At 41.4% G+C, this 21,037-nt stretch overlaps 1 protein-coding gene across 1 annotated transcript in view; it reads right to left on the reverse strand.

The window, feature by feature from the left end:
* The window catches only part of Ryr2 (ryanodine receptor 2), a 466,338-nt gene that overhangs the window by 422,290 nt on the left and 23,011 nt on the right, over positions 1 to 21,037 (reverse strand). Inside the window, exon 3 of the mRNA XM_052156653.1 lies at positions 1,509 to 1,613. Coding sequence (XP_052012613.1) covers positions 1,509 to 1,613 — 105 coding nt within the window. The remainder of the gene's footprint in view (positions 1 to 1,508; positions 1,614 to 21,037) is intronic.

A 21,037-nucleotide genomic window follows, 5' to 3' on the forward strand; every position in this document is an offset into this window, starting at 1 on the left:
AACTCTTGCTTTTCCGGTGTGTTGGGGTATCCAAGACTTGCTGTGGTGGGAGAACTGGGTTCTGATGTTGCCAAGTAGCTTTGGTTTCTATTGGTAGGGTTCTTGTGCTTGCCTTTTGCCATCTAGTTATCTCTGGTGTTAGCTGGTCTTGCTGTCTCTGGGTGGAGCTTGTCCGTCCTGTGGGCCTGTAAGTCTGTGTCTGTACTCCTGGGAGGCCAACTCTCTTCTGGCAGAGTCTGTGCGTGGAAGGCTGTGGAGCCACCTGGCTCCCTGGTGTAAATGGCAGCCTGAAGACCTCTGTCCCAGCTGCTCCACAGATCTTATGTCCTGTGTGCTCCTAGCTGTTCCCCTCCAAAGAGGAGGTAGAGATCTCACCTCTGCGCTCAGAAGTGAAAGCACTGCTGGGGAATCACTCTGTCCTGGAGTGTGCACCAAAGGCTGTGGAACTGCCCAGCTCCCCTGTGCAGATAGTGGCAGAAGGACTTCCTTCCCCGCTGTTCCACTGATTGTATCATGACAATATTTTTTAAGTCTCTTTATTTATACAAACTGAAGAAGAAGCTCAGCAATAAGAACACATAGTCAATAATGGCCAAATAAAGTGCTAGTTGTATTCCTGGAAACAAATAGTTTTTTAGACTGTGAAATATCTTGATAAATGGGAAGTTGTAAGGTGGTCATTTATCTTTCTGATTATATGAAAATTTTAATGAACTGATTAAGAACCAGTAATATTCCAGAAAGCAGTAATCCTGTGTCTTCTGAAAAAATAACTAAAATAATCCAATAGGCTTTCAAAGAAAATTTTCACCATTAGGAGACAGAATGGGAATTTTCATTTTCAGAAGATGGTTTTGGTGTTTTCAAAATTACAGGTTACAACTTGCTGAAGCTACTGCTGTAATTTCATTTTTTAAAATATAAAATGGTGCCATGAAATTGTATTAGTGACAAAGGGAAGGGGAAGGGTGTTTGAAGTGACATGGAGCTCAATGACAAACAGCCAGACACAAAGCCAGTAGTAGTCACACTGTGATACGGGCACATGTAAGGCAAAGCAACGCACACAGACAGCACACATGAGCATGAAGCAGGAGTCACAACAGACAGCACACATGAGCATGAAGCAGGAGTCACAGCAATGCACACAGACAGCACACATGAGCATGAAGCAGGAGTCACAGCAATGCACACAGACAGCACACATGAGCATGAAGCAGGAGTCACAGCAATGCACACAGACAGCACACATGAGCATGAAGCAGGAGTCACAGCAATGCACACAGACAGCACACATGAGCATGAAGCAGGAGGAGCTTGCATTGTTTTTGATGTCTTTAAGACATCCCAAGCCTTCTAGCTAGGTAATCAAATATAAGGAACCACGTGAAGAAAAACCCACTTAGAAAAAAATTACAATACCCAGGCAAACAAAGATTCACACACAGCTAAGTTTAGTTTAAAAAAAAATTTAAAAAACCACAAGTCTACAGAAAATGGGTACTCACCCCTTCTGACTTCTCCACCGTGTTGGCCAGCATCTCCTGCAGGGCCCGTACTGACAGGGACTGCTCCAGCACAAAGGTACAGATAGACAGGTCCGGGGGGACATTCTATGTGAGGAGAGAGAGGAAGAGCTGTCAGGAGGACATCTTCCTCAAGCATGGGGCCAGGCGAACATCAAAGGCTTCCTCCCCTTCCACCGGTCACCTCCACCATCTTCCTAGGTAGGATGTACCATGCTCACTGCCCATAGCTAATGCCTTACCATGTGTCTGTGAGTGTGTGTGTGTGTGTGTGCGCGCGCACACACACACACACACACACACACACACTGGGGTGCAGGTCAGAGGTCAACTAAGTGTTACTGCTCACATGCTGTCCACTTTGTAAAAATTATTTTTAAATAAAATCACTTTATTCCTATCAATGCACATCTAAAAAAACGTGTTTCAGCTGGTTTACGGTAGCTTCACTTAGGGTTTCACACTGTCACTATTGATTATTTTCATTTTTAATGGTTCTCAATATTTTAATATAGAAAGTTGAATTCATTTATCCACCATGAAAAAAAGGAAAAAAGACTATGATGAAGTTAAAAGTACAAAATAATCAGCTTTTGATCATTTCAAGATTTAGCTATTACTGGATGTGGTTGCTCCTGCCTTTAATCACAGTACTCAGTAGGCAGAGGCAGGAATATTTCTGAGTTAGAGGCCAGCCTGGTTACAGAGTGAGTTTCATGATGGTCAGGGCTACTCAGAGAATCCCTGACTCAAAAACATGTGGGGAAAAAGATTTAGGTATTATTCTTAATATATATACATATATATATATATATATATATATATATATATATATATATATATATAATTTTGCCTACATCTATGCATGTGTACCATATGTATACCAATGTCCTCAGAGGTCAGAAAAGGACATTTGATCCCTTGGAACTGGAAGTAAGGATGGTTGTTAGCTGCCACATGGATGCTGGGAACTTAATCCAAGTCCTAGGCAAAAGCAGCCAGTGCTCTTAATCGATAAACTATCTCTTCAGCCCCATACACCTTTTCTTCATTGAGACAGGGCCCCTCTTTGGCCTGCAGTTCTCAAGTAGTCTAAGCTAACTGAAGGTCAGCCCCAGAAATCCTCCTGTCTCTGCTTCCCTAGCACTGGGAGTACAAGTGTGCACTACCATGTCTGGCTAATTTTTACTTGGAGTCAAGATGACAGAATTCAGGTGCTCTACACAGCAAGCACTTGAAGCAGATGACAGCTACCTCCCCAGGCCCCACTTTAGTAGATGACAACTCTCCCCCCACCTGACCCCACCACACACACACTTTAACACACTTTGAGCTGACAGAGAACAATATCTCCTCCTCATGGTGCATCTACTCAGTCACATGACACTTGGAACTTTGTCTATACTGCCTGTGTCACATGACCAAGGTTTCTTGAACAATGGTTTTGATAAGACAAATGAGAAGTTTAGCATCTTTCCTGAAGCCACAGAATTACAAAATGTTTAAAGTCTGTTTTAGAACCCAGGTTTCTCCATGCTCTCAAATATTCATTTCTAACATACCACGCTGCCTGACGATGACAAAGATATTAAAAAGACAGAAGTAACAGTTGCTTCAAATTAATACGGAGTTATGCAAACAGAAAAATGAATTGATATAAAATATTCATTGACACAGGGCTTTTCTTTTGTAGAAGACAAACATTTATATTCCTGTGGCTGGATTCATAGCTTGCCTCCAACTTGGGACACGGGGATTTGGCTCCTGTTTGCATAGAAGTATGTGTTGCATTTTCCCATTTATTTATATTTATGCATATGTTAACTTCAACTGTTTCCAGAAAGTTAAACACATGTATATAGATATGGAGAGAGTTTTAGTTCTGGGTGTGGGCCTGTCATTTTGGTTTTCTGTTAGGATCGTAGGTTCCTGTCAGGAAGGCAAACAAGTTTGTTTAATTTTACACCTCCTTCCAGTGTGTTTCAAGCAACCTTCAGGGAACATGGAGGCCACTCAAAAATGTGTTCTTAAAGTGGATGCTATTTTCAATCTTGATAGCTTGACAGCAAAGAGAAAAGAAGGGACTTGGAATCCAGTTCTGATAGGTGGTTAGGCAAAAGCCACATGGAAAAATTCTTGGTTTTCCTATCTTTGGACTGAAAGAACCCTCCTACTCCAAAGAATCACCGAGACCCGATTATTTAAAAACCTGTCTTCTAAGCTGAAAAAAATGCCAATAAAATATAATTTTATCTCCCCAATTAAGAAAAGCATGCATTGTCATGAAGGCTCAGAATCTTAGAGGTGCAAATTAAGAGAGAAGCTGCTGGTTGGCCAAGACATAGGAAGATACCCACAGCAAGCTTTCAGACAGAGCAGATGGCCTGTGGCCTCTGGCAAAGCACCAATACCCCTGGGGGTCAGCTTCTCCCTGCCTTAAAGGGGCATCAAAGTGGTGCAGGGGAGTTGTTGCTGCTAATGTCCTGACTGAACAGCAACCCTGAAGGATTTCGCCCACCAGCTGGCAAAAACCGTTGTTCTGATGTTTCTATGCTCCCTCGGTGACAGCATAACTCTGGGCTCATGACCCGTGATCTTCAGTACACATTGTGGGAGGGAAATACTAGACAGAATACATGGAAAACTCACTTCATGTTTTCCTCTTTACATGGCTTCAAAACCTCAGTCATAATATTGCCAGTCTGGAAATACTCTTTCAATGTTCTCATTTTTCCCATGGATATTCATTATTCCAGGTCTTTTTTAAAAGTCTTTTAAAAAAAAATGTGTGGGTGAGCGTATATGTTAATGGGCTTGCTACTGTCTTTTGGATGTCTTTCTCATCACTTTCCATATCATTTTTGAGACAGGATCTCTCCTTAAACCTGAAGTTCACAGACTACACTGCTGGCCATGAACTCTGTGATCCTGTCTCAGACCTGGATTTTCACTTGGCACCAGAACTCAGGACTTCACACTTGCACATCAAAGATTGCCCATGGTGCCACCTTCCCTGCCCTGTTTTTGGGCTGTTCTTTCCCCTCCCCCACAGAACTTCATCTAAGCACCTTGGCAAAACAATGACTATTCCTGTGTCAATGAATTCTGCACATCACCTCTTTGAAAGACAAGAGTAAATGTTTGATAATTAACAAAGCTGGTACACCTGGGAGTCCCCAGGCACTCAAATTGTTCAGAAAAGCTGGAAGCATTGAACGCAGCATGCTGGACTACAACAGGGTCTAGGTAGGAGAGAGGCATTAGCAGGTTTAAATGAGGGATGATTAGCAGGACATTACCACCTCAAAGGCCACAGCTGTGCCAATTTAGCACTTAATTATGAAGATCTCTCATGAATTCGTGGTGGTTCAAAGGGTTTTCACTCCTCAATATCCACGTTTATAACACAATACCCAAGGACTTCATGGTGCTACAGAATCATGTTGTAATCCATAATATGACATCTTTCAAATCTAATAGTACTCTAGGCAGAGCAAGCTACCTTTTAAAACTATTTTTTCAAAAGACCAAAGACCAACTGTGCCTATGAGAAACTATAAGAAAGTTTGTGTAGAGTCACATTCCTTCCCACATGCCTTTCTCTATATCACACAATGTATCACGTCAACTATATACATGTGCATCTTGAGTGGGAATCATAACTAACCACCATCCATGAAATTGTGAAGAGCAACACACACACACACACACACACACACACACATACACACAAGGTGGGGGAGGAGAAGGAGGAGGAGGAGGAGGAGGAGGAGGAGGAGGAGGAGGAGGAGAGAGAGAGAGAGAGAGAGAGAGAGAGAGAGAGAAAGCTGTTCCTACCAAAGAGGAGTAATGCACAGGGGATATGGTAAGTTGGGGCAGTCCTTGCCTGGTATACATACAGTTCTGGGTTCACTGGGTTCAATTGGTACCACAAATCAAGTGCAGTAGCAGAATCTTATAATCCCAGCACTGGGATAGTAGAGGCAAAAGACTAAAGTTCAAGGTTATCCTCAGCTACTTAATGAGTTCAAAGTGACACACACACACACACACACACACCACCTCCTGCTCAGTAGATAAGGTTTAGTCAAAAACATGGCACCAGCTAGGCTGTGAGGACCAGAGGTCCCAACACCCTGTCCAAGGAGCTACCACAGCAGGCACACTGTGGAGGTGACAGGTGTAGGGAGGTCCCATGTCTCATCTTCACTGAAATCACACATGTGAGTCACACAGATGGCCTGCAGACATGAAGACAGATAGCAGTTACTACACGTGTACTCTCCTATCTGTAATTATGAGGTCCGCATGCAGGGTGTGGATTACTTCCTGCTTAAAATGGCACTCGATCTCTGTACCATGGGTGCTGAACTCACCCATGCACCAAGACTTTCCTAGGAACCTCTTCTTAGAATAAAAAGAACCTTTCAAACTTTAACCAGGGACAATAACATCCACAAATTAAAAGATTTAATCCAGGAAATTTCACTCAACAATGAAAAACAGCTTATAAAAATCTAGCCCAAACAGCTTTCAGCAGGGAGGTACCTGATTTTAAAACTGCTATATTTTCTAAAATGTACAACTCTCACTCAAAATTTTGGCACAGGCAAAAAAAAAAAAAAAAAAAAAAAAAAAAAAAAAAAAAAAAAAAAAAAAAGACCTAACACCAATACTCTTGGAACTATTCCACAAAATAGAAACAGAAGGAATACTATTCAACTAGTTCCATGAAGCCACAGTTATGCTGATACCAAAACCACACAAAGATCGAACAAAGAAAAAGAACTTCAGACCAATTTCCCTAATGAATATCGATGCAAAAATACTCAATAAAATTCTTGCCACCCAAATCCTAGAACACAGCAAAATGATCATTCACCATGATCAAGTAGGCTTCATCCCAGGGATGCAGGGATGGTTCAACATACGGAAATTCATCAATGCAATCCACTATATAAACAAATTCAAAGAAAAAAAAAACCACATGGTCATTTCATTAGATGCTGAATAAGCTTTTGACAAAATCCAGCATCCTTTCATGCTAAAAGTCTTGGAAAGAACAGGAATTCAAGGCCCATACCTAAACATAGTAAAAGCAATATACAGCAAACCGGTAGTCAACATCAAACTAAATGGAGAGAAACTTGAAGCAATCCAACTAAAATTAGGGACTAGACAAGGCTGTCCCCTCTCTCCATATCTTTTAGTTATAGTACTTGAGGTACTAGCTAGAGCAATTAGACAACATAAGGAGGTCAAAGGGATACAAATTGGAAAGGAAGAAGTGAAACAATCACTGTTTGCAGATGATATGATAGTATACTTAAGGGACCCCAAAAATTCCACCAAAGAACTCCTATAGCTGAAAAACAACTTCAGCAAAGTGACTGAATATAAAATTAACTCTAGAAAATCAGTAGCCTTCCTGTAATCAAAGGATAAGCAGGCTGAGAAAGAAATTAGGGAAATGACATCATTCACAATAGCCACAAACAATATAAAGCATCTTGGTGTGACTCTAACCAAACAAGTGAAAGATCTGTGTGACAAGAACTTCAGGTCTCTGAAGAAGGAAATTGAAGAAGACTTCAGAAAATGGAAAAATCTTCCATGCTCCTGGATTGGCAGGATTAATATAGTAAAAATGGCCATCTTGCCAAAAGCAATATGCAGATTCAATGCAATCCCCATCAAAATCCCAACTCAGTTCTTTATAGAGTTAAAAAGATCAATTCTCAAATTCATCTGAAATAACAAGAAACCCAGGATAGCTAAAACTATTCTCAACAGTAAAAGAACTTCTGGAGGAATCAGTATGCCAGACCTCAAGCAGTACTACAGAGCAATAGTGTTAAAAACTGCATGTTATTGGTACAGTGACAGGCAGGTAAATCAATGGAATAGGATTGAAGACATAGAAATGAATCCACACACCTATGGTCACTTGATCTTTGACAAAGGAGTTGAAACCATCTAGTGGAAAAAAGATAGCCTTTTCAACAAATGGTGCTGGCTCAAGTGGAGGTCAGCACACAGAAGAATGCAAATTTATCCATTCTTATCTCCTTGTACTAAGCTCAACTCCAAGTAGATCAAGATCCTCCACATAAAACCAGACACACTGAAACTAATAGAAAAGAAACTGGGGAAGACCCTTGAGGACATGGGCACAGGGAAAATGTTCCTGAACAGAACACTAATAGCTTATGCTCTAAGATCAAGAATTGACAAATGGGACCTCATAAAATTACAAAGTTTCTGTAAGGCAAAAGACACTGTCAAAAGGACAAAACAGCAACCAACAAATTGGGAAAAGATCTTCACCAACCCTACATCCACCAGAGGCCTAATATCCAATATATACAAAGAACTTAAGAAGGTAGACTCCAGAGAGCCAAATAACCCTATTAAAAATGGGGTACGAAGTTAAACAAAGAATTTTCACCTGACGAACTTTGAATGGCTGAGAAACACCTTAAGAAATGTTCAACATCATTAGTCATTAGGGAAATGCAAATCAAAACCACCCTTAGATTTCACCTCACACCAGTCAGAATGGCTAAAATTAAAATCTCAGGAGACAGCAGGTATTGGCAAAGTTAAGGAGAAAGAGGAACACTCCTCCACTGCTGGTGGGGTTGCGAGCTGGTATAACCACTCTGGAAATAGTTTGGCAGTTCCTCAGAAAACTGGGCATGGCACTTACAAAGTGCCATACTGTTATACCACTCCTGAGTATATACCTAGAGGATTCCCTGGCATGCAATAAGGACACATGCTCCACTATGTTCATAGAAGCCTTATTTATAATAGCCAGAAGCTGGAAAGAACCCAGATGTCCCTCAGTGGATGAATGGATACAGAAAATGTGGTATATTTACACAATGGAATACTACTCATCAATTAAAAAGAATGAATTCATGAAATTCTTAGGCAAATGGTTGGAACTGGAAAATATCATCCTAAGTGTGGTAACTCATTCACAAAAGAACACACATGGAAAGCAGTCACTGATAAGTGGATATTAATTAACCCAGAAGCTCTGAATACTCAAGACACAATTAATATATCAAATGATTCCCAAGAAGAAGGAAGGAGAGGGCCCAGGTCCTAGAAAGGCTTGATTCAGCTTTGTAGGGGATTACCAGGACAGAGGAAAGGGAGGGGGTGATTGGGGAATGGGCGGAGGGAAGAGGGCTAATGGGACATATGTGGAGGTGGGAAGCTGGAAAGGGGAAAGCATTTGGAATGTAAACAAAGAATATAGAAAAAAACCATTGAGTTAAATATCTGCCTGAACCTGAACTTAAGCTTTTATATTTATCATTTGCCCATCAGGTTAAAAGTCAGAAAATCTAGGTGACTATCTTAGACCATATGCCTTTGAAAATATATGGCCATTAGCAGGATTATTCTGATATAGGCTTGTCTGGTCTCACTTTGACAAATGTATGCAAGCAGATAGCAAAACCTGATTGACTTGATCTGCTCAGTAACAAATATTTTCATTGTAGACAAGATATGTTACTACATGAAACACTTCTTCCACTTCCATTCACTTTAAGACACCAGCCATTGTGAGGGAAGCATTGGATGCAAGATCTTGACAAAACCATACAGTGTGCATGTGCATGTGCATGTGCATCCACATGCCCACAGACTCATGCACACAAGGAAGAAGAAGCAGTAAAATGTGGTAGGTGGGTAAACAATCACAGGAAAAGAGGCAGCCCCTAATTTTCAAAGGAGTAAATTCAAGCGTGAGGTCAAGCAGGGTGAAGAAGCCAGAAACTGTGAGTCTGATGTCACCAGGCATTGTTAGGAAAAAGTTTAGTAGAAGTAATACAAAAGGATTCTATTTCAGAAGTTCCAGCAAAGATAAGATTTTCTGTACCACAGCAATAACAGATAAGAGGGAAACTATAAGAAACTACCAGCTTCAACGGTACAAAAGGAAGTCAATACCAGGAAAAGTGAGAGGGCTCAGTGGGTAAAGGCACTTTCTGTCAGCCCTGACAAACTGAGTTCAGTGCCTGGGAAACAGAGATGCAGGGGAGAACCAACCCAAACAAGTTGTCCTATGGCCTCTGCATGTGCATCACTCATGCCCATAAACAAATAATTAGCTGATAATTTTAAAAATAAAGCTAGTAATAGCATCCTCCAATACAGTAGCTATCCATCTGATTTTCCCAAGCTAGAGTCAGTTTATATTTAGTTTGCCCATATTATATCCCAGTTTGTTTGTTGATGACAAAAGAATAAAGCACATTTCTGGGGTCTGATATAATGCCTGTTCGTTTAACCTCATTTTCTAGAAAAGCTGACTTCAATTTCTTCATAAGCAAGTAACAGGCCATGGAGAAGAAAGAGGGGCAGCCCAAGTGATGTTCTAGCAAAAAGATGAACCACCTGCCTCTCTGGAACATCAGCATCCCCCTTGATGTCCTGTTGCTTGGTCCTTTTAGGTGCCATACACCTCCATACACTGCTCCTGTGGAAGTGACCCATATTCAATCAACTAATGGAACATTTTCATAGCATAAGTGACCACACAGAGCTGCCTGAGAAGTGGAAAGTCTTCTGTTTTTGCTTTCTTGTAATGACAAACTTGTTCATGCTTTAAGGAGATGTTTGAATTCCTCCTTTGCCTCACAGGTACAGCTGGCTTTCAGAGCTGGGGAGCCAAGACCTGCGAGAGCAACTGGCCTCACAAAACTACATCAAAACACAGGGCATCTTCATGCTGAGTAATCACCCTTCCAAATGAAATTTCAGCTGTTAAGTTCCTCTTTCCATCTCTCAAAAGAACTGAAAATTGTATTTGCAGTAGAACAGAGAGATCTGGTCCAGACATTCCTGGATATCTGGTAGACAGTCAGAAAAGGGAAGAAAATTAAGTAAATGAAGGAAGAGAAGAGAAGGAAGAGAAGGGAAGAGGGAGAGAAGAGAGAAGAAGAAGAAAGGGAAAGAGATGTGGAAATAGGAGAGGGTAGGGGAGACAGGGAAAAAATAAGAGGAAAACAATGATTTCCTCCCATGATATCATCCAGTTTATGTTAGGTTTTCCAAAGGATTTCAGGTTTTCTCTTCCACTGATAAAGGTCCCAAAGAGGTATGAAAATACCTCTCAAGGATGTTACAAGTTACATAGCACTCCAACTAGGTGCTCAAACACTTAGTTCACAGGAGAAGCTTTTCATTGTTTTCTTGATGTGCTGGGATTAAGCCTTGGGCATCCTGGACAAGTGCTCTGCCTCTCAGCTAAATCTTGACCCCATAAACTTACATGTGCACTGGCATCTGTCGTGAGGCATAGATCCATAGGCAAGATAGGTCCTTAACAACAGAAGGCTTCCCAGAGACCTGAATATCTGGGGCCAAGCACATGTCAGATCTAACTATTATCAAGGTCTAACTCCTCACAGTGCAGCTATCAGAAAGTTAAGAGAGGAAAAAACAACAGCTCTTGGATTTTTTTTCATGTGTACTTTACTATGAAGTATTCAGTGTGTGCTTCTCCACAGAATCCTATGAGTTGTGTGCTTTGGAGCAGATATAAGTAAAACTCAAAGTTTACGTACCTTCATAAATAAGGGGAATACCATCACTCAATTTCCGCTTACTATGCCTGTGACTGGTCTGAGCCCTTGACCTGTGTTAACTTAGTTCACACAGGAGCTTGTTCTTAGCAGATCCCTGCTAATCCAGATGAGTATGTTGTTGTTATAAATTAAAAAAAAAAAACCAGACACATTCTCAAATGTGGAATTGCTGCTACTGGCTGGCAGAAAGTTTTGTGTGGGTCACTTATACAAGGGGTGTTATATAATCAAATGTCACTCAGAATAACAAGGGAAGGATAAACTAGGGAAGAAGTTCTGACTTATTGATGATGTCTCATTCCTTTCTAACCTGTTTTAGATGAGACTGTGTAAAACTTGTTAGATTTTTTTTCTTCTCATATACTAGATATTGAGATAATTCCACATAGATGCATGCAGAAGGAAGGAAGGAGGGAGGGAAGGAAGGAAGGAAGGAAGGAAGGAAGGAAGGAAGGAAGGAAGGAAGGAAGGAGGGAAGGAGGGAGGGAGGGAGGGAGGAAGGGAGGAAAGAAGGAAGGAAGGAAGGAAGGAAGGAAGGAAGGAAGGAAGGAAGGAAGGAAGGAAGGAAGGAAGGAAGGAGGAAAGGAGGGAGGGAGGGAGGGAGGGAGGAAGGAAGGAAAGAAGGAAGGAAGGAAGGAAGGAAGGAAGAAAGGAAGGAAGGAAGGAAGGAGAGAGATAGACTGACAGTGCTAGTGCTGAAATGTCAACTGAAGGCATCCTGGTTCCAATTCTGATGCCTCTGATAAGCTCAGATTCAATTCCTCCAGCATAATGGCTCTGTATTCTTTCCTAAGCCTGAGACCATGGAGGTAATTTGTGGGTAACCTGTAAGGATGTGGTTAGCTCACTCTGTAGTGAGATCAGTCTGTAGGAATCAAGGGCACTGGTCACTAAAATGTGAGCAGGTTGTACAGCAGATCCTGCTAAAACTAGCAAGGCTGGTCATTGGTTACATACATTCCTTCAGAGTCACTGATCCTGTACTCAGAATTTCTAGAGTTGTAAAGGGTTTTTTGTTTACTTGTGTGTGTGTGTGTATGTGTGTGTGTGTGTGTGTGTGTGTGTGTGTTTCTTTGACCATAATAGTAAGTCACAATACCACGTTGACTGCTGTGGTTTGTCCATGAAGGGTCACTCACAGGCTCCTGTTTGAACAACTGTTCCCTGCCAGAGGTGATATATGTTCATGTATCATGTGCCATGAAAGTAGTAGGGGGCTTGCTGAGAAGAGTTTCATTGGAAGAGGGAGTGGGATGAAAGAGGGTCATGGGGGTAAAAAATAACTAAAATTTCATTGCATGCATAGTGTGAAACTGCCATGGAAGAATAAGACCCAAAAGTTAGTTTTGAAAATATCAGTGAAGACCATGTCTGATCTCTGAGAGTCAGCCTAGCATATGGATGAAGCCCTGGTCGCTCTCGGTTTACAGACAATCAGATGTCAGTGTCAGCCCACTGCTGGGACCTGCCATATGACATGATGTCTTGATAGACTCATCTCTCAATCCATGTGATCTGAGGCTAACCCCAGGAAAAGAGTGTAAGAACTGAGTCATAGCATGCCTAATGTGTGTCCTTGGAAAAATGCCAGGTACAGAGACGGCCTTCCAGCCATCTGGTATGTGAAGTTCTATGTTGACTATGTGAGAGACAAGAAAAGAAGGGTCCTGTTTTGTTGTTGTTTCTGCTATGTTGCTGTTTGTCATTTCAGCTCTGGAACCCTGACTTAGCCACTGACTTTGTGCAGACTGGGGCTTCTAATGAAAATACTGGAGCAAACATTTGTTACTAGTGGTTGGAACATAGAGTAGTAGGCTCATACTACAGCCTGCTAGGACTCAGGATTGCAGTGTGGAGCACAAATCTCCTCAGCTCACCTCCAATCTACTTTTCAGCAAGTTTGCCTCCCATATCTCAACACCAAGTTTGAACTGCAACAAAATTCGAGCAAAGCAGCTTCTTCTGGGTGCTTTGAAGGTACAACCTTGAAAGTATACATCTAAAACATCAAGAATATGTGCATATGAGTTACGAGAGGCTCTCCACCATCTTGGCTCTCGGACACCAGAGAGAACCAACAGCCCTAGGTGTAGGTAACCAAGGCCTGCAAAGCTTGTGACGCCATACAAGCAATGTATAGGTCTGTTGCCAAGGCTGCCATTTACCCAGAATTCCATAGCCCACCTTTACCTGTAATTACGTCACCACAGATATATAACCGGGCAGGGCTCTTTCCCCTCCCTCTTTTCTCTTCTCCCCTTCCTTCCTGCCCGCTACCCCTTCCCTATCTTAAATAAAATCCCATGTGGAACTATCTGGCCTAGCGTGTCTCATTGCAGCTCATGGTTCCACCACGTCCAGCAGCGCGGTGTGCGTGGCTCGCACGGGTGGGCACAGCGAGCAGCAGCAGCCGCAACACAGTGAGCAGACAGGACGTTCGATGGAGCACAGAAACCAACACTAGGTGTGCAGACTTAGCCTGAGGCCAACATCGCGGTGGTCTAAGCCCAACAGGCATTGGTCTGCACCCAGGCCCTGAGCTGTTTGGGGGGCCATCGGTGCACCAACCCGGCCAGGAGGTTGTTTGCCTGGCAGTCTGTCCTGGCACTTAAAGGAAGCACATGCCACCATTTTGGCTATAGGACACCAGAGAGTTCTAGTAGGCAAAGTCAGCTAATAGTCATAGCCCATGGCTAACGTGGCAGGGGTCTAAGCCTGACAGGCGGTGTACTGCACCCAGGCCCTGGGCTGTCCGGTGGGCCATCTGTGTGCCAACCCAGCTAGGAGGTTGTCAGCCCAGCAGACTGTCCCAGGACTTGCAGAGGGTGCGCACAACGCCATCTTGGCTACCTGACAGAACCAGTTAGCAGTCATGGCCCGAGGCGAACATTGCTCAGGCCTAAGCCTGTCAGGCTTTTGCCTGGACTCAGGGCCTGAGCAGCTAGGCTACCCTTGTGTGCACCAACCCGGTTGGGGGATCAGCTGCCTGGCATAGTGATCAGCACTCAGAAAAGGTCCCCGCAGCATACACCACCAGCACTCCCTGAAGGAACAAATGGGCATCACCTGGATCACAGAGACAATCTGGGGCAAGGCACACTAGGGCTCCAAGGGCACCCAAGAGGAGGGCAGCACATCAGCAATCTGTGACAGGGGAAACCCAGCCATCCAGTGTTGCAAAAACAGCCTTACAGCCTCACAGGAGGCTCAAACACCAGCCAGAGACAAGACCAACTAACACCAGAAATAACAAGATGGCAAAAGGCAAACGTAGGAATGCTACCAACAGAAATCTAGGCAATATGACAGCATCTGAACCAAACTCTCCAACAACATCAAGTCCTGGATACCCCAACACACCAAAAAAACAAGATTTGAATTAAAACCACTGGTCATGATGCTGCTAGAGGAACACAAAAAGGACATAAATGAATCTCTTAAAGAAATACAGGGGAACATGAATAAGCTAGAAACCCATATAATGGAAACACAAAAATCACTTAAAGAAATTCAGGAGAATAAGGCTCAAAAGATAGAAGCCAATAAAGAAGAAACACACACACACACACATACAAAAAAAAAAAAAACTTAAAGAAATGCAGGAGAACTTGAGTGAAAAGGCAGTAGTCATGAAAGAGAAAACACAAAAATCTCTTAAAGAATTAAAGGAAAACACAAACAAACAAATGAAAGAACTGAGCAAAACCATCCTGGATCTAAAAACAGAAGTAAAAACAACTAAGAAATCACAAAGGAAGACAACTTTGGAGATAGAAAACCTTGGGAAGAAATCAGGGGCCATAGATGCAAATATTAACAACAGAATACAAGAGATGGAAGAGTCTCAGATGCCAAAGATACCATAGAAACCATTGGCTCAACAGTCAAAGAAAATGCAAAATGCAAAAAGCTTGTATCCCAGAACATCCAGGAAATCCAGGACACAATGAGAAGATCAAACCTAGGGATTATAGGTATATATGAGAGTGAAGATTTACAATGGAAAGGAGCAGCAAATATCTTCAACAAAATTATGGAAGAAAACTTTCCCAACTTAAAGAGAGAGATGCCCATGAATATACAAGAAGCCTACAGAACTCCCAAAAGACTGGACCTGAGCAGAAATAAAACCCCAAATGCACTAAACAAAGAAAGAATATTAAAGGCAGTAAGAGAAAAACGCCAAGTAACATATAAAGGAAGACCTATCAGAATCACACCAGAGTTCTCACCAGAGACCATGAAAGCTAGAAGATCCTGGGCAGATTTCATGCAGACTCTAAGAGAACAAAAATGTCAGCCAAGACTACTATACCCAGCAAAACTCTGAATCACCACAGATGGAGAAACCAAGATATTCCGTGACAAAACCAAATTTACACAATATCTTTTCACAAACCCAGCTCTGCAAAGAATAATAGGAGGAAAACTCCAATACAAGGAGGGAAACTACACCCTGGAAAAAGCAAGATAGTTACCTTCTTTCATCAAACCCAAACGAAGATAACCACTCAAATATAAAAATAATATCAAAAATGACATGAAGTAATAATCACTATTCTTAATATCTCTTAACATCAATGGACTCAATTCCCCAATAAAAAGACATAGACTAACAGACAGGATAAGGAAACAGGACCCTACATTTTTCTGCATACAGGAGACACACCTCAGTGTCAAAGATAAAAACTACCTTAGAGTAAAAGGCTGGAAGACAATTTTACAAGCCAATGGTCTCAGGAAACAAGCCGGAGTAGCCATTTTAATAACAGATAAAATTGACTTTCAACCTAAAGTCATCAAAAGAGACACAGAAGGACACTTCTTGCTGGTCAAAGGAAAAATCCACCAAGAAGAACTCTAATTCTGAACATCTATGCCCCAAATGCAAGGGCACCCTCATTCATAAAAGAAACTTTACTGAAGCTCAAAACACACATTGCACCTAACACAATAATTGTGGGTGACTTCAACACTCCACTTTCTTCAATGGACTGATCAGGAAAACAGAAACTAAACAGGGACACAGTGAAACTAATTGAAGCTTTGAACCAATTGGATTTAACAGATATATACAGAACATTTCATCCTAAAGCAAAAGAATGTACCTTTTTCTCAGCACCTCATGGTACCTTCTCCAAAATCGACCATATAATTGGTCACAAGACCAGACCTCAACAAATATAAGAAGATCAAAATAATCCCATGCCTCCTATCAGATCACTATGGAGTAAGAGTGGTCTTCTATAGCAACAAAAACAAGAGAAATCCCACATATATATGGAGGTTGAACAATATTCTACTCAATGACACCTTGGCCAAAGAAGAAATAAAGAAAGAAATCAGAGACTTTTTAGAATTTAATGAAAATGAAGGCACAACATACCCAAGTTTATGGGACACAATGAAAGCAGTGCTAAGAGGAAAACTCATAGCCCTGAGTGCCTCCAAAAAGAAACTGGAGAGAGCATACACTAACAGCTTAATGGCACACCTTAAAGCCCTGGAACAAAAAGAAGCTAATTCACCCAGGAGGAGTAGAAGACAGGAAATCATCAAACTCAGGGCTGAAATCAATCAAGTGGAAACAAAGAGAACCATACAAAGAATCAACAAATCCAGGAGCTGGTTCTTTGAGAAAATCAACAAGATAGATAAACACTTAGCCAGACTGACCAAAGGGCATAGAGAGAGTATCCAAATTAACAAAATTAGAAATGAAAAGGGGGATATAACAACAGAAACTGAGGAAATCAAAAAATTCATCAGATCCTACTACAAAAGCCTATACTCAACCCAACTGGAGAATCTGGAGGAAATGAACAATTTCCTAGACAGATACCAAATACCAAAATTAAATCAGGACCAAATAGATCATCTAAACAGTCCCATAACTCCTAAAGAAATAGAAGGGATCATAGAAAGTCTTCCAACCAAAAAAAAGCACAGGACCAGATAGTTTCAGTGCAGAATTCTATCAGACCTTCAAAGAAGACCTAACACCAATACTCTTCAAACTATTCAACAAAATGGAAGGAACACTACCCAACTTCTTCTACAAGGCCACAATTACACTGATACCAAAACCACACAAAGATCCAACAAAGAAAGAGAACTTCAGACCAATTTCCCTTATGAACATCGATGCAAAAATACTCAATAAAATTCTTGCCAACTGAATCCAAGAACACATAAAAAACGGTCATCCACCATGATCAAGTAGGCTTTATCCCAGGGATGCAGAGTTGGTTCAATATACGGAAATCCATCAATGCAATCCACTACATAAACAAACTCAAAACTTGGAAAGAACAGGAATTCAAGGCCCATACCTAAACATAGTAGAAGTAATATACAGGAAACCAGTAGCCAATATCAAACTAAATGGAGAGAAACTTGAAGCAATCCCACTAAAATCGGGGACTAGACAAGGCTGCCCCCCTTACTCCTTATATTTTCAATATTGTACTTGAGGTACTAGCTCGGGCAATTAGACAACATAAGGATATCAAGGGGATACAAATTGGAAAAGAAGAATTCAAATTATCACTATTTGCACATGATATGATAGTCTACCTAAGTGTCCCAACAAACTCCACTAGAGAACTCCTACAGCTGATAAACAACTTAAGCAAAGTGGCAGGTTATAAAATCAACTCAAGCAAATCAGTGGCCTTCCTATACTCAAAGGATAAGCAGGCTGAGAAAGAAATTAGGGAAATGACACCCTTCACAATAGCCACGAACAGTATAAAGTACCTTGGAGTGACTATGACCAAACAAGTGAAAGATCTATATGACAAGAACTTCAAGACCCTGAAGAAGGAAATGGAAGAAGACCTCAGAAAATGGAAAAATCCCCCATTCTCATGGATTAGCAGAATTCATATAGTTAAAATGGCCATTTTGCCAAAAGCAATATACAGGTTCAATGCAATACCCATCAAAATCCCAACTCAGTTATTCATAGACTTAGAAAGAGCAATTCTCAAATTCATCTGGAATAACAAAAAACCCAGGATAGCTAAAACTATTCTCAACAACAAAAGATATTCTGGTGGAATCAGTATCCCTGACCTCAAGCAATACTACAGAGCAATAGTGGTAAAAACTGCATGGTATTTGTACAGTGACAGGCAGGCAGATCAATGGAATAGGATTGAAGATCCAGGAATGAACCCATACACCTATGGCCATTGTATCCTCGACAAAGTAGCTGAAAACATCCAGTGGAAAAAAGATAGCCTTTTCAACAAATGGTGCTGGTTCAACTGGAGGTCAGCATGCAGAAGAATGCGAATTGATCCATCCTTATCTCCTTGTACTAAGCTCAACTCCAAGTGGATCAAGGACTTCCACATAAAGCCAGACACTCTGAAGCTAATAGAAAAGAAACTGGGGAAGACCCATGAGGACACCGGTACAGGGGGAAATTCGGTACAGGGGGAAATTTCCTAAACAGATCACCAATAGTGTATGCTCTAAGATCAAGAATAGACAAATGGGACCTCATAAAATTAAAGTTTCTGTAAGGCAAAGGACACCATCAAAAGGACAAATCGGCAACCAACAAACTGGGAAAAAATCTTCACCAACCCTACATCAGATGGAGGGTTAATATCCAATATATACAAAGAACTCAAGAAGTTAGACCCCAGAAAACCAAATAATGCTATTTAAAAATGGGGTACAGAGCTAAACAAAGATTTTTTTACCTAAAGAAGTTCAGATGGCTGAGAAGCATCTTAAAAAATGCTCAACTTCTTTAGTCATTAGGGAAATGCAAATCAAAACAACCCTGAGATTTCACCTTACACCAGTCAGAATGGCTAAGATTAAAAACTCAGGAGACAGCCGGTGTTTTTGAGGATGTGGAGAAAGAGAAACACTCCTCCACTGCTGGTGGGGTTGCAAATTGGTACAACCACTCTGAAAATCAGTCTGGTGGTTCCTCAGAAAACTGGGCACGTCACTTCAGGAGGATCCTGCTATACCACTCCTGGGCATATACCCAGAGGATTCCCCAGCAGGTAATAAGGATACATGTTCTACTATGTTCATAGCAGCCCTATTTATAATAGCCAGATGCTGGAAAGAACCCAGGTATCCCTCAATGGAAGAATGGATGCAAAAAATGTGGTATATCTACACAATGGAGTACTATTCAGCCATTAGAAACAATGAATTCATGAAATTCTTAGGCAAATGGATGGAGCTAGAGAACATCATACTAAGTGAAGTAACCCAGACTCAAAAGGTGAATCATGGTGTGCACTCACTAATAAGTGGATATTAACCTAGAAAACTGGAATACCCAAAACATAATCCACACATCAAAAGAGGTACAAGAAGAAAGGAGGAGTGGCCTGGTTCTGGAAAGACTCAGTGTAGCAGTATTCGGCAAAACCAGAACAGGGAAGTGGGAAGGGGTGGGTGGGAGGACAGGGGGAAGGAAGAGGGCTTATGGGACTTTCGGGGAGTGGGGGGCCAGAAAAGGGAAATCATTTGAAATGTAAATAAAAAATATATCGAATAAAAAATATTAAAAAGAATATGTGCATATATATAATTTATGGCATTAGAGCTTCTTAGATGAATTGTCTGAGTGCTGCTCATTTGAAAACATCTAGCTGCAAATCAAGCATCATTGCCAGAAGCCATTGCTGAATGGCTTCAGAAATAAAATATACAGAAATTCTGGAGCTGAACAGGCAGCTTAGCAGTTAAAAGTGCTTGCTGGTTTTCAGAGTACCTGAGTCTGACCCCCAGCACTCACAGGCTCACAACTGCCTGTGACTCTAGCTACAGGGAGTCTGATACCCTCTACCGTCTCCGCAGGCACATTACTCACATACACATATACATACGGAGTCTTTAAAATGTTCAAACATATACATAGTTCTGCAATCAGCATCTATATCCTAACAGACAGCTAAAAATTAAACAATTTCATATAGAAATGAAGTAAATGAAGGGCCCAGCCTAGCTTTAATTCCATCCTGAAGAAGTACCATAAATTCTGCTGATCTATTGCTTAACATTATGAATACCTATTCAGATATTGCTCATATATATCCTAATTGCTTATATAGAATCAGCTTGCTTATATTAACATGACATATATAGCACAACAAGGTATATGTCTATATATACAATTGGTTAACTTTTGAGTTGATTACTGCTGACTTGTGTACTTAACAGCTTCAAAGTGCACGGCTTAAATACATTCTAACTCAAATCTGGTGAATACTTAAAGGTATCTGTTGCTTGTTTATCTCGTTTTCCAAATGTTTTGATTTTTCTATTGTAATTTTACATTCACAACAACACTAAGAAGAAGGTGGAAGAGGTTCCATATATTCCCTGCCCCTGTCACCAACAGAAGAACAGTCCACTGCCTAAGCCTCCTGTGCTCTTCCTGTTCACCCCACTAACCCCAAGCAACCTCGGATCTATGCCTTGTCCCCACATCTTTACCTTTTCCAGAACACTGTGTAGTTGTCAACACACAAGGTGCAGCCATTTTCCAGCTGCCTTCTTTCATTTAGCATTGTGTGTTGTTCCTATGCATGCTCTTTCAGAAGAATGGTTCATTTCTCTTCAGTGTGGAACCCCACTCCACTGTGTGGATGTACCAAAGTTCATCTGTTTCCTTGATGAAAGATATGCTGGTTTCTTTCAAGGTTGGAGCACTGATTTAATTGATCTTCTATTAACATTCCAGAGCAGGCATCTACAGAACTTTATGTTTCAAGGCATTTTCCCAAGGTAAATACATCTCATCGTGAAGGCGTGTTTAACTTATGCAAAGGTGTTACACACCTGGTCAACACACCTGGTTAACACATCTAGTCAATACGCATGTTCTCTTTGCCTTCCCACCAGCAATGGACAACTGTTCCC

The sequence above is a fragment of the Apodemus sylvaticus genome, chromosome 14 (genome assembly GCF_947179515.1).
Source record: "Apodemus sylvaticus chromosome 14, mApoSyl1.1, whole genome shotgun sequence".
NCBI classification, from domain to species: domain Eukaryota; kingdom Metazoa; phylum Chordata; class Mammalia; order Rodentia; family Muridae; genus Apodemus; species Apodemus sylvaticus.